Source organism: Hoplias malabaricus, chromosome 3 (genome assembly GCF_029633855.1).
Source record: "Hoplias malabaricus isolate fHopMal1 chromosome 3, fHopMal1.hap1, whole genome shotgun sequence".
In the NCBI taxonomy this organism is placed as follows: domain Eukaryota; kingdom Metazoa; phylum Chordata; class Actinopteri; order Characiformes; family Erythrinidae; genus Hoplias; species Hoplias malabaricus.
Genome location: NC_089802.1, coordinates 3,239,405 through 3,254,567, shown reverse-complemented (window position 1 = coordinate 3,254,567; position 15,163 = coordinate 3,239,405). Strand labels below are relative to the sequence as shown.

The 15,163-nt window shown below is 46.0% G+C and overlaps 1 protein-coding gene across 1 annotated transcript in view; it reads right to left on the bottom strand.

The window, feature by feature from the left end:
* The window catches only part of LOC136690938 (alpha-actinin-2), a 67,857-nt gene that overhangs the window by 4,934 nt on the left and 47,760 nt on the right, over positions 1 to 15,163 (bottom strand). The window contains exons 13-16 of the mRNA XM_066663070.1: positions 13,895 to 14,045; positions 3,234 to 3,342; positions 1,652 to 1,792; positions 241 to 423 (exon numbers count right to left, since the gene is read on the bottom strand). Of these exons, the coding sequence (XP_066519167.1) occupies positions 241 to 423; positions 1,652 to 1,792; positions 3,234 to 3,342; positions 13,895 to 14,045 (584 nt within the window). The remainder of the gene's footprint in view (positions 1 to 240; positions 424 to 1,651; positions 1,793 to 3,233; positions 3,343 to 13,894; positions 14,046 to 15,163) is intronic.

Sequence of the window (15,163 nt, the reverse complement as noted above, 5' to 3'; positions counted from 1 at the left end):
GGTAGACCACCGCGACCCTGAGCTGGATAAGGGTTACAGACAATGAATGAATGATGAAAAAGTAACTCAGACTCATCTGCTCAGACTGGGGCACAGTTTAATGACAAGCGTAAACAGAATCCGGGCAACGTGAATCCAGATACGAACAGGGTATAAATCAGACCCTAATATACAGAGTTTAATCAACTAAAGCTGACAGGGTGATGCTACAGGTGCACGTACATACACACACACACATACCTTTTCCCACTTGAGGCTGAGCTCTGCGGGGGTGATGGTGCAGTAGAGGTTGGTGAGGTTGGGTGCGATGCTGTAGCTCTGGGTGATTTTCTGCACCTCGTTATGGATGCTCATAATGGCCTGTCTCTCATTATCTGCCTCTGGCAGCGTGGCTTTGAACTGCTCATGAGCTGAAATCAGATTCTGCGCACATGCACAGGTAGGAAAATAGTCCAGGGATGAAAATGAAGCACTCCAGCTTGAGCTCACAAAATCAGAGAAGGAAAATTAGACATCAGTGGAGATAAAAAGAGCTTTTAAAAGAGACTACAGTGTGGGTCAGTCTGTGCCCTGCGAGTGTCTGGAGGCACATGATCCACTTATTCATGCATCGTGTACATGGGATTATGTGTCTGAGAGATCCTCTATGTCAGGGGTCACTAATAGGCGGCCCACGGTCCCAGTCCAGATCCAGACAATGTCCGATCCGGACGGGGACCTGTGACTATTAGGAGATGTTTAATTTTGAACAGAGTGTGTGTTTGAAGCGGTGTGACTCTTCTAGTTGTTATGATGCAGGTTTAGCGCTCCAGGAAACTCACAGACCAATCACATGTGTTTCTGCATATCACACGTGAGGCTCCTCAGCCAATCAGATCTGTGCTTTATGATGAGCGCTGTGAATCCACTGAGTGACACACACAGGGCAGGGTCCAGACGCCGCTGTCCTGGGGCCAGTAAAAACAGCCCGAGGGATGAGATAAAAGCACTTTTGGGACACTTTCAGGACGACGGTGTGGTGTGAGTTACAACCAGAACCTTTAATACGAAGGGAATGATTAACGGGTTGAACATGGATTCTGTTTACGGATAAAGTCCCACCCTCCTGCAGTAAGAGCCAATCAGATCACTGCTTATGGAAAAGCAGCAAAGTCAACTGCAACTACAATCATTAGGTAGTTTATTTAAATAAGCATTGTGTTCCAAAATCATTGTTTTATTTGTAAATGTTATCTGAAATTTTATTAAGATTATTATTAATGTATAATATTTATAAATCTTGTTTAAATGTAATTGAAAGTGCAATTTGATTTGAAATTCAGTTGTGAACAACATAAAGTGTTGCTATAACAACAAGGCTGTAATGTACAGAGTAGGGCACTGATCATATGCAGGTTATACATTGAAATGAAATACCCCTGCTCTATGTAGAACTCTGCCAATGTTTTTTCAAGAGTAAAACCTTGTTTTAAATCTGTCCCATTGTTACTTATAAGGGGCGCAAATGATAAAGATAATATTAAAGAAGCATCCAGGGTCACACCAGTGTCTTTGACGGTAGTTTTTGGTTTCAACCTATACTCAGGGCAAATAGAAATCTCTAACTCTGCATCATGTGTGTGTGTTTGTGTGTGTGTGTGTGTGTGTGTACCTGTATCTCCTCCACACTGTGCACTATGAACATGTCCTGCAGGTCCTCCATGGCTCCCTCCATCCAGTTGTTAAAGGGAGCAGATCTTTTAGCAAACTCCAGGAACAGCTGATCAATGGTCTCCAGCAGCTTCTCTGTCCTCTTATAAAACACACACACACACACACTGTACGTTCTTTAAGGTCTCCTGGATGTTTCTTGTTTAGCACATACGTTTTAGGTGGGAATCACCTCATGGAACTGGTTTGTAACTCACTCAGTCACATACTCACTCACACATATTTAGAGACTGCTCCATAAGGGGGCACTATTTAGTAACATAACAGCTGTGTTCAGAACAGCTTTATCATAACAACAGGACACCAGCAGTAAAGTGTATCTTCTATTTTTATAGATATTTCAGAAGGACATATGAAATATTTAACTCATTGAATATGGTACAATAAACCCCACAATGCACTGCAAACTGTAGTGTACATAGAACGTATAACCCCAATTCCAGTGAAGCTGGGACGTTGTGTGGTGCAGCAGGTAGTGTTGCAGTCACACAGCTCCAGGGGCCTGGAGGTTGTGGGTTTGATTCCCGCTCCGGGTGACTGTCTGTGAGGAGTGTGGTGTGTTCTCCCTGTGTCTGCGTGGGTTTCCTCCGGGTGACTGTCCGTGAGGAGTGTGGTGTGTTCTCTCTGTGTCTGTGTGGGTTTCCTCTGGGTGACTGTCTGTGAGGAGTGTGGTGTGTTCTCCCTGTGTCTGTGTGGGTTTCCTCCGGGTGACTGTCTGTGAGGAGTGTGGTGTGTTCTCCCTGTGTCTGCGTGGGTTTCCTCCGGGTGACTGTCTGTGAGGAGTGTGGTGTGTTCTCCCTGTGTCTGCGTGGGTTTCCTCCGGGTGACTGTCTGTGAGGAGTGTGGTGTGTTCTCTCTGTGTCTGCGTGGGTTTCCTCCGGGTGACTGTCTGTGAGGAGTGTGGTGTGTTCTCCCTGTGTCTGTGTGGGTTTCCATCATCGTATTCTGTTTTTATTTATGTTTTACACAATGTCCCAACATCATTGGCACTGGGGTTGTACACTACACTAGTTTCTGTGACAGAAAGAGATCTGGTGCATGTTTAATGCAGCGTCGGCCGCTTCACACTTGTTCTCCAGTCAGATCACGACGGAGCGAACGCTGTGTAATGAATAGCGAATGAGTTAATGAATGAATGATTCCAGGCTCAGACACAGTGTGGAGTGGTAGGAGCAATCAGCCTGATGCTTTTTCAGATTCACCCCCAATCAACAAAACAGAGACAGTCAGAATCACTTATTATTGCTTTAATGAAGGCTACAGCCGTGACAGCAATCTGTTTTCGTGTACTGTATATGTGTGTGTGTGTGTGTGTCGTCGAGATATTCATCACATGGTGGGGACAAAAATCATGTTGCGATCATGTTGTAAATCCTTTAATTTTAAGGTGAAGATGTGTTAAGGTTAGTGTTAGAGGAGTAGCTCTCAGGGTAGGTTTCCAAGAAATGAATGGGAGTCTATGCAGTGGTAATGTCCTTCAAAAGCATGGAAACATGCCCTGTGTGTGTGAGTGTGTGTGTTACCTCCAGTGCTTCCCTGCGTTTCTGAGTCAAAGTTCCCAGCTGGTCCCACTGATCACAGATCCTCTGACAGTGCTGGTTAATGGCTGCTGAAGCGTGATAATCCAGCTCACTGTGGACAACACACACACACACACACACACACACACACACACACAGGTTTCCAAGAACATACACAAAGCCTAAATCAAGAGGTTCCCTTTCAGTTTTTCAAAGAAACTAGATAAAAAGTACACATTAATAAAGATAATGGAAACAGATAAAGGTCAAATAAATGTATAAAATAAAGTGTGAATGGTAGCAAAGACCCGACTACATTAATGGTGCAAGTCCTACTTAATCCAGAACAACTGCTAAACATGTTGATGTTGGCTCACGACTTACTGCGGAGCCTCAGACCGGTCAGTGCGCCCGTGCCGACCCGTGTCTACCACTGAACGCACCTACGCTGAAGGAAGAATGAAAGTTTGTTCCAGTTCTACAGCACGTTTCTACACACTAAATGCATTTTATAATCTCCGGGACATGAGAGGGTCGCCTTAAACACCTCCACCAACGTGCAGCCTCCTCCTGGACGATGATCCGGTCCCCTCAGCACACACCAGCTGGAGACAAGAGGGTGGGACAGAGACGGTTTATCGAAGTCGGGAGGACAGAGAGTAATCACAGGGACAGATGTAGGACATATCCCTCTGGGATCAATAAAGTAACTATCTATATATCTATCTATCAAACATCAAGTCCGACACTGTTCCAGGATCTTCCCCGGGTTTTATACTGACCTCAGGACCTCCACCTCCAGTACCACCCAAGCTTTCCCAGGATGACGAGGTCTCACATCTGAGTCCTGACCCAGCCTTGCTGAGCTTCAGTGGATATGCAGGGTCTGTCTAAACAGCCCTGTTCAGAACGCCCGCTTTCAGCACCTGTTCCTTTAAATGATAATGAGCCACTCGCTGTTCACCCCGACCCCGAGCGCACAGCAGTGAGGAGCGAGGAGCAGAAGCTCTGGTTTTTAGCCGTTTTCGCTCTGTTCTCTTTCTTCTCCGTTTTTACTCAGTGCTCTTATTTCTCCGCACTCGTTGTGTCTGTTTTGCTGAGTTTAACCTCGTCTTTGTGCTCTCACATAAACGTGGGTCCAGCGCTGTGATTGGACAGACTCAGACGAGGGGGCGGGGCCATTCTAAAGTCTCTGCACTTGACGTCAGAAGCGGAGCAGAATCAGAACGACTCATTTTAACCTGTGTTTTCTAACTCAGGCGGAGCACAGAACACTGACCGGGGTCTTGTTTCACAGTGTGTGGGTTGGTGGACTCTAGATTCACATATTAGTGTAAAAATGCACCCTATATCCTTTATATAAGGGATAACGAATGAAGTCTGTCCTGGGGTTAGCTTTGCAAAGGCAAATAGCAAAATACTAAACTATATCTGCAGCTCTACTATAAAACTGTCTTGTAAAACAACCAGGCATGCTGTCACACACACACACACACACACACACACACACACACACACACACACACACACACACACACACACACACACACACACACACACACACACACACACACACACACACTAATTAAGCCTGGTGTGTGTGTGTGTGTGAGTGTCTGTTTGAGATAAACTAAAGACTATAAATCACACACCCCCTGATACACTGGTCACCTCATGGCCAAAGTCCAGCTGCCAACAGCTCAGCGATGACCCCTTCACCTTCACACTCTCACACACACCGCTGATAGCCCTGATATCTCAGCACACACAGAGCGAGGGGAAGAGAGAGAGATGCACAGAGAAAGTGGGGAAGTGTGGAGGGAGACTGAGGGAGACCGTATACACCACTCTACATTCTACAGTCAGAAACTGCTTTTGTGTTTTAAATATTAAATAAAATAAGTATCTTATGGGAAAAAGTGCACTTAAAAGTGTACTTGGTGTATGTTGTTCAGCAACCACTGATTTGTACTAAATCACTACTAACATGTAATTTAAATGATATTAAGTTACACTAAGTGCAGTGGTCATATTATTTTTCACCACTCACTCTTTTTCTACAGTTAAATTATATTTCTCTGAGCTGTCGCACTGAACTCCAACACAATATAATTATAGAGTATACTTATACAATATGAAATAAAAAGAAATTTCACTAATACAAATGAAATGCGGCACGGTGGAGCAGTAGGTAGTGTCTCTGTCACAGCCCCAGGGACCTGGAAGTTGTGGGTTCAATTCCCGCTCCGGGTGACTGTCTGTGAGGAGTGTGGTGTGTTCTCCCTGTGTCTGCGTGGGTTTCCTCCGGGTGACTGTCTGTGAGGAGTGTGGTGTGTTCTTCCTGTGTCTGCGTGGGTTTCCTCCGGATGACTGTCTGTGAGGAGTGTGGTGTGTTCTCCCTGTGTCTGCGTGGGTTTCCTCCGGGTGACTGTCTGTGAGGAGTGTGGTGTGTTCTCCCTGTGTCTGCGTGGGTTTCCTCCGAGTGACTGTCTGTGAGGAGTGTGGTGTGTTCTCCCTGTGTCTGCGTGGGTTCCCTCCGAGTGACTGTCTGTGAGGAGTGTGGTGTGTTCTCCCTGTGTCTGCGTGGGTTTCCTCCGAGTGACTGTCTGTGAGGAGTGTGGTGTGTTCTCCCTGTGTCTGCGTGGGTTTCCTCCGAGTGACTGTCTGTGAGGAGTGTGGTGTGTTCTCCCTGTGTCTGCGTGGGTTCCCTCCGAGTGACTGTCTGTGAGGAGTGTGGTGTGTTCTCTCTGTGTCTGCGTGGGTTTCCTCTGGGTGACTGTCTGCGAGGAGTGTGGTGTGTTCTCTCTGTGTCTGCGTGGGTTTCCTCCGAGTGACTGTCTGTGAGGAGTGTGGTGTGTTCTCCCTGTGTCTGCGTGGGTTTCCTCCGAGTGACTGGAGGAAACCCGGGTGACGGTTTCCTCCCACGCTCCAAAAACCACGTTGGTAGATGGATTGGAAACTCAAAAGTGTCCGTAGGTGTGAGTGTGTGTCGCCCTGTGACCCTCCAGGGTGTGTTCCTGCCTTGCGCCCAGTGATTCCGGGTAGGCTCCGGACCCACCGCTGCCCTGAACTGGATAAGGGTTGAATGAATGAATGAATAATACAAGTGAGCAAACCGTGTCAAAATAGTCACTAATACAATGACAGTATACATGTACACTGGAAGTATTTGTCTATTACTTATTCTACTAACAATATAAACATATTTACATTGTATTAGAATGGTAAAATAACACACCTAGTTCACTCAGTATTTATAAAGCATAAATGTGTATCATTTAAAATACTTATTAGTAGTGATTTAGTGCACATTAATAGTTCCAAAATAACATATTGTTAGTGTTGGCTTCTGTTGTGAGGTGTGAAAGCAGCTGGTAAAAATTGAAGAGATTTCAGTATTCTCACAGTATCTCCACTATGTGATTTAGTGCATTTTCAACTCTATTTCAGTCTTAAACAAGTGGGAAAGTTTTTTCTAAACAAGGCACTGACAATGTGTTCCACTTTAAAACAGTAACTGATTTAGTGCAGGATCTTCCCGACAAAGTAAACTGCCCCTGAACTCCAGAGATGTGTCTCTGTCAAACACATCCCTCCCTGGGCACGGTGACCAGGATCACACGCACACACACACACACACACACACACACACACACACACACACACACACACACACACATAGACATACACACACAGACACAGTGTGGACATCTCAAGGGCACCTGGCTTACTGTGAGTCATTTGTGGCTACAACGGAGGCACTACAGTAACTCACACTGCTCCATCTTTTCACCCAGTCACACACTCACCCCTTAATACACAAACTCACCCAGTCACACACTCACCCCTTAATACACACTCACCCAGTCACACACTCACCCCTTAATACAAACACTCACCCAGTCACACACACACCCCTTAATACAAACACTCACCTCTTAATACACACACTCACCCAGCCACACACTCACTCAGTCACACACTCACCCCTTAATACACACACTCACCCAGTCACACACTCACCCCTTAATACACACTCACCCAGTCACACAATCACCCCTTAATACACACACCCCTTAATACAAACACTCACTCAGTCACACACTCACCCCTTAATACAAACACTCACCCCTTAATACACACACTCACCCAGTCACACACTCACCCCTTAATACACACACTCACCCAGACACACACTCACCCCTTAATACACACATTCACACAGTCACACACTCACCCCTTAATACACACACTCACCCAGTCACACACTCACCCCTTAATACACACACTCACCCAGTCACACACACACCCCTTAATACACACTCACCCCTTAATACACACACCCCTTAATACAAACACTCACCCAGTCACACACTCACCCCTTAATACAAACACTCACCCCTTAATACACACACTCACCCAGCCACACACTCACCCAGTCACACACTCACCCCTTAATACACATACTCACCCAGACACACACTCACCCCTTAATACACACATTCACACAGTCACACACTCACCCCTTAATACATACACTCACCCAGTCACACTCAACCCTTAATACAAACACCCAGTCACACACTCACCCCTTAATACACACTCACCCAGTCACACACTCACCCTTTAATACACACACTCACCCCTTAATACACACACTCACCCAGTCACACACTCACCCCTTAATACACACACTCACCCAGTTACACACTCACCCCTTAATACACACACTCACCCAGTCACACACTCATCCCTTAATACACACACTCAACCCTTAATACAAACACTCACCCAGTCACACACAGTCACCCCTTAATACATACACTCACCCAGTCACACACTCACCCCTTAATAAACACACTCACCCAGTCACACACTCATCCCTTAATACACACACTCACCCCTTAATACATACACTCACCCAGTCACACACTCACCCCTTAATAAACACACTCACCCAGTCACACACTCATCCCTTAATACACACACTCACCCCTTAATACATACACTCAGCCAGTCACACACTCACCCCTTAATACACACACTCACCCAGTCACACACTCACCCCTTAATACACACTCACCCAGTCACACACTCACCCTTTAATACACACACTCATCCCTTAATACACACACTCACCCAGTCACACACTCACCCTTTAATAAACACACTCACCCAGCCACACACTCACCCCTCAATACACACACTCACCCAGTCACACACTCACCCCTTAATACACACACGCACCCAGTCACACACTCACCCCTTAATACACACACTCAACCCTTCACACACAATCACACAGTCACTCGCACCCTCACAGAGTCACTCACACACACTCACCGGTGGAGAGTTTTACACACACACACACACACACACACACACACACACACACACACACACGCACACACACACACACACACACAGAGTCACTTTCAAACACAATGAAATCACTCAAAACCTTCAGACAGTTGCTGATGTCGTGGATTAGGGAGTTGTACCATCAACGTCCCGAAGTTCACAGAAACTTGCTCTCCCCTCTGTTTGTGTTCATTACCTTTTTAACGATGTATTATTCTGAAACTGACGCGGCCTGTGCTACACTGAGGCTCCACCAGAGGGCAGTGTCTGGTCGGAGTTGTGGAGAAAGAATGAAGACCATTGAAGATTTTCACCTGATGTATTTAGTTAGTCTTTGAACTCCTGAAGTTAGTTAATTAAGTTATTTAATTAACATTAAAACCACCTCCTTGTCTCTACACTCACTGCCCACTCTCTCAGCTTTACACTTAAAAACTGTAGTCCATTGCTCTGCATACTTCATTAGCCCCATTTCCCCCTGTTCCTCAGCGCTCAGGACCCCACAGAGCAGGTGTGATGTGGTGGTGGATCATTCTCATAGTGTTTAGTGTTCCTAGGTCGTTGTTTATTGAGGACAGCAGCGACTGTTACTGGGATAAACGTCGTTTTTTAACAATAATGATACAGGACCTGTCCCTGGATTTCTGCCTCCAGCCTCATACCTGGATGTTACCCACTGCCCTGTTTATGGTGTGAGTGTTTAACTGTGAGCTGTTCCCAAACTAGAAACCCCCTGAAGCCCACAACACTCACCAGTGGCTGGGGCAGGGTTTGTTCACATTTGGCCTGAAGGACTGTGGCAGTCAGTAACTCCTCAGGGCCTCACCTCTTTGTCCTGAGCCAGAAACACTCTTCAAAAATATCTTATTATTGTGTATCATCACTTTCCAATGAAAAACACATCTCCAAAACTAACCTTCTTAACTTTCAATGGAAGTCAATGTAAAAAGACTGTATTTAGAGTGATTTTGGAGCGTTTCTATTGGTCGTTCACCATTAAATTTACACACAGAGTGAAGGACAGCTGCTGTGTTCAAAGATGCAACTAAAAATTGACAAAATGGAGACGCTTTAGAACAGCGACAATATGTTCACGGCCCTGAGGACGAAGCAGAATGCAGCAAAAGTGATTTAAGTGTGATTAAGGTTTTGTAACTTTTCCGTCATGGACCCATTCACCCAGCGAAGAAGCCCCTGTGAGTGACCAACTATAGAACAGCGCTGGTCACAGAGAACGTCTAAAATTACAGTGAAAACAAAGCTCCCTGTGGTTTTACATCATTTGTCAAAGACCGATTAATGTATTTCAAGCCCTGAGTCTGAGAGGATTCTAATCTGACAGCCGCTTACCACAGCGTGACTCCACACAGCGCCTGCAGTCCGGTACGGACCGGAACAAAGGTGGAACATTACAGAGCGCAGCTGATGGATTCATTCAGGACAATTACCTCAGAGGAGGAAAAACACTGGACCTTTTTATTCAGTGCTAAACTTTCAAAATATAGCCTTCAGTGCGTTCAGAAACTTTCTTATTCTTCAACTTCCACTCACACACACACACACACATACACACACACAAAAACACACACACAAACGCGCACACACACACACAAACACACATACAAACGCATACACATACACTCACACGTGTGTGGGCAGTTTCTCTCACACACACACACACACACACACACACACACACACACACATACAAACGCATACACATACACACACACGTGTGTGGGCAGTTTCTCTCTCTCACACACACACACACAAAAGTGTGGGCAATTTCACACACACACAAACATACACATACATACACACACACACACACACACACACACACACACACACACCAGTGGACAGTTTCACACACTTACCCAGTCACTCTGAGACACACACACACACACACACACACACACCTGTGGACAGAGTGAACACAGCACACTCCTCACAGACAGTGACCTGCTGCAGCAATGACTTCACAGTAAACTGTGCTCAGAGCTAGAGATTAACACAGCGTTCAGAGAAACACAGTGAAACACAAATGTGACGTAGAGCACAGCCACGAATAGAATATATACACGTGAGAATATCTGCTTCCTCTGCGTGTGTGTGTGTGCGTGTGTGTGTGTGTGTGAAACTGCCCACAGGTGTGGAGTCAAACCTCTTCTAAACTCTCCCCTAATGTGGCAGTATCCCGACAGTTCACACTGGAGCTGCACTGTGTGGTGTCTCCCTCTGAGTCTGGCTCAGGACTGCTCTGGGTTTGACGTCAGACGGCAGGAGCTTCAGGCTGCGCTCTTTCAGGCTCAACACAGGGCCGTGTCCATTTGCTCAGAGAGGAAACGTCCATTTGCGGATGGTAAAAGACCCATTGTCAGGGCGATGCAGAGGGAGATGGTATAGAAGGGTTTAAATTAATGTCCTGGGGTCTGTAAATGACTGCAGCGTGTTTCATGTTGAGTTAATAATCCTACAACTTTAACTGTTCTGTTAACGTAGCAGCCGCCTGCAGCTGCGTTCAGAACTGTTCTCAGTGTGGGCCTCAGTCGCTACATGCACTGACTGCGTTCATTCACTATTTAAAACAATGTGATCAAGGGAAAAGCAGGTTTCAATTCCTCCATTGTAAATATATCTATTATTAAATGTGGGCATGTATCTCTGCACACTCCGGCGTTGGGAAAACTGAGCACCAAGGTTTGACTCATGAGGGAAATTTAACTTCTTGATTTAATTGGTTCTGTTGTGTTTCTGCAGCATTTGCGTCATTTGGGGCAGGTATTAAATGCAGAAATGAAAAAAGAAGCACAAAAATTTGTTGATAATAAACAACACTGGCATCAGTGTTTCTCTTGTTCATTTAATTTAAAAATAAATATTAGATGATCTACCACCAAAGAACAAAGACCACCGACATTTGTTGATTTTAAGAATTACAATAACTTATTAATTCAGTGTAAACAGGTTAAAGCATGTGAAGTTTAAGGAGGCTGTGCCCAGCTCTATGAAGTTTTATAAACACACTACCGCCACAAAATTTCTCCCCACCACTTCCCTTCACAATATTTCAGATACTGTATAAAAGTTGCTGAGTTCAGAGCGTTCCTGGTGAGCTTGTGAACTAACCAATGCCAAGCTGAGGCTGAACTAACAACAGACGTGAAATAGCGCCACCTTAGGTTCTCTCTGTGAAATACGGCTGAACTAATGTTGCGCCTTTCAACATTAGGACTCAGTCACACACTCAGTCAGTCACTAAGACAGTCACACACTCAGTCAGTCAGTCAGTCAGTCAGACAATCAGTCACACAGTCAGTCAGTCAGTCACTCAGTCAGACAGTCAGTCAGTCAGTCAGACATCAATCAGACAATCAGTCACACAATCAGTCAGTCAATCAGACAGTCAGTCAGTCAGTCACTAAGTCACTCAGTCAGTCAGTCAGTCACTCAGTCAGACAGTCACTCAGTCAGTCATACCCTCAGTCAGTCACTAAGTCAGACAATCAGTCAGTCAGACAGTCAGTCACTAAGTCACTCAGTCAAACAGTCAGTCACCAAGACAGTCAGTCAGTCACTAAGTCAGTCAGTCAGACAGTCAGTCACTAAGTCACTGAGTCAGACAGTCAGTCACTAACTCACTCAGTCAGTCAGTCAGTCAGTCAATCAGACAGTCAGTCAGTCAATCACACACTCAGTCAGTCAGTCAGACAGTCAGTCACTAAGACAGTCAGTAAGTCACTCAGTCAGTCAGACAGTCACTAAGTCACTCAGTCAGTCAGTCAATCACACACTCAGTCAATCAGTCAGACAATCAGTCACTAAGTCACTCAGTCAGTCAGTCAGACAGTCACTCAGTCAGACAATCAGTCAGTCAGACAGTCACTCAGTCACTAAGTCAGACAATCAGTCAGTCAGACAGTCAGTCACTAAGTCACTCAGTCAGACAGTCAGTCACTAATACAGTCAGTCAGTCACTCAGTCAGTCAGTCACTCAGCCAGTCACTCAGTCAGACAGACAGTCAATAAGTCAGTCAGACAGTCACTCAGTCACTAAGTCAGACAATCAGTCAGTCAGACAGTCAGTCACTAAGTCACTCAGTCAGACAGTCAGTCACTAATACAGTCAGTCAGTCACTCAGTCAGTCAGTCACTAAGTCACTCAGTCAGTCAGTCAGACAGTCACTCAGTCACTAAGTCAGACAATCAGTCAGTCAGACAGTCAGTCACTAATACAGTCAGTCAGTCACTAAGTCACTCAGTCAGTCAGTCAGACAGTCACTCAGTCACTAAGTCAGACAATCAGTCAGTCAGTCAGTCACTAAGTCACTCAGTCAGTCAGTCACTCAGTCAGACAGACAGTCAATAAGTCACTAAGTCAGTCAGACAGTCACAGTCAGTCACTAAGTCAGTCAGTCAGACAGTCACTCAGTCAGTCATTCACTCAGTAAGCAAAACATTTCTTCTAGACGTAAAAATGTAAATGTGCAATTATTTGTCATAATACAACATACAGAGAAATGTGTCTTCCACATCTAACCCAATTGTGGCAGTACACACACACACACACACTAGTGCACTAGGGGCTGTGAACACACACCCAGAGTGGCGGTCAGACAAGGGCCCCTCAGCTGTGGATGGAGGAGGAGGACAGTACTGTTAAATGACCATCGCTCTTAAAATGACCATCTATGATTGTGGGGAATGTTCCGCATTTTTATGTGGAACAGTGTGTTTTAATTTAGTTTGAATTCCCACAGAAACTTATTTGTAGCTGAAGTTGGAGGACTGAGTTTGGAGACATCTCCACCTTAAGTGATCAGAAACAGCAAAAATAAGTCAGTGTTACCCCCCTATGGAGCAGGAATAGAGCAACATCCTCATCTCGGTTGGTGCTTTTCAGCGTTTGGAGTCTCTCCGTTGTCTAAAAACCTCCAGATGGCGTTTCTCTGCCGTGAGCAGAGAGAGAGAAAGCCTAGCACCGGACCCAGACACTTTGTTTTTTTACCCATTTACAGACACTGGGGCTTCGTAAACACATTAGAGCGGTTTCCAGCGCAAACCGACTGCAGAGCAGCACATGGAGAGGAGACATCATCTGAATTTAATAAAAAGTGTTTTTGATTATAATGGTGAACTTCACCTTTAATTTTTTAAATATCGTTTTTGCACACTCTGTTCTGGAGACTTGTCTAACCTCTGTGTTGATCGTATCAGTGTAAACACATGGATAAACTTACAGTTTGTAAGCTGCTGTGTGAATAGAAGTTTGATTTGATAAGTGAAAGGAAATGGAGTCGTACTTGAGCTCCTGAGCAATGGCGACTATTTGCTCCACTCGGTCCTGATGCGCTGCCAGGTCACTCTCAAACGCCTCGTGTCTCCGTAGCAACGCTCGCACCTCTGTCAGAGAGGCAGTCTCATAGTCCTTCAGCAGCAGGAGCTCATCTTTACCTGTAAAACACAAACACATCTCACATCTTTTTAAACCTAAACCTTCATTAAAAATAATAATCATTAATATATATATATATTAACATCATTAATAAGCAAATTGACTGTCTGTGAGGAGTGTGGTGTGTTCTCCCTGTGTCTGCGTGGGTTTACTCCGGGTGACTGTCTGTGAGGAGTGTGGTGTGTTCTCCCTGTGTCTGCGTGGGTTTCCTCCGGGTGACTGTCTGTGAGGAGTGTGGTGTGTTCTCCCTGTGTCTGCGTGGGTTTCCTCCGGGTGACTGTCTGTGAGGAGTGTGGTGTGTTCTCTCTGTGTCTGTGTGGGTTTCCTCCGGGTGACTGTCTGTGAGGAGTGTGGTGTGTTCATCCTGTGTCTGCGTGGGTTTACTCCGGGTGACTGTCTGTGAGGAGTGTGGTGTGTTCTCCCTGTGTCTGCGTGGGTTTATTCCGGGTGACTGTCTGTGAGGAGTGTGGTGTGTTCTCCCTGTGTCTGCGTGGGTTTACTCCGGGTGACTGTCTGTGAGGAGTGTGGTGTGTTCTCCCTGTGTCTGCGTGGGTTTCCTCCGGGTGACTGTCTGTGAGGAGTGTGATGTGTTCTCCCTGTGTCTGCGTGGGTTTCCTCCGGGTGACTGTCTGTGAGGAGTGTGGTGTGTTCTCTCTGTGTCTGTGTGGGTTTCCTCCGGGTGACTGTCTGTGAGGAGTGTGGTGTGTTCATCCTGTGTCTGCGTGGATTTACTCCGGGTGACTGTCTGTGAGGAGTGTGGTGTGTTCTCCCTGTGTCTGCGTGGGTTTATTCCGGGTGACTGTCTGTGAGGAGTGTGGTGTGTTCTCCCTGTGTCTGCGTGGGTTTACTCCAGGTGACTGTCTGTGAGGAGTGTAATGTGTGTTCTCCCTGTGTCTGCGTGGGTTTACTCCAGGTGACTGTCTGTGAGGAGTGTGGTGTGTTCTCCCTGTGTTTGCGTGGGTTTACTCCGGGTGACTGTGAGGAGTGTGGTGTGTTCTCCCTGTGTCTGTGTGGGTTTCCTCCGGGTGACTGTCTGTAAAGAGTGTGGTGTGTTCTCCCTGTGTCTGCGTGGGTTTCCTCCGGGTGGCTGTCTGTGAGGAGGGTGGTGTGTTCATCC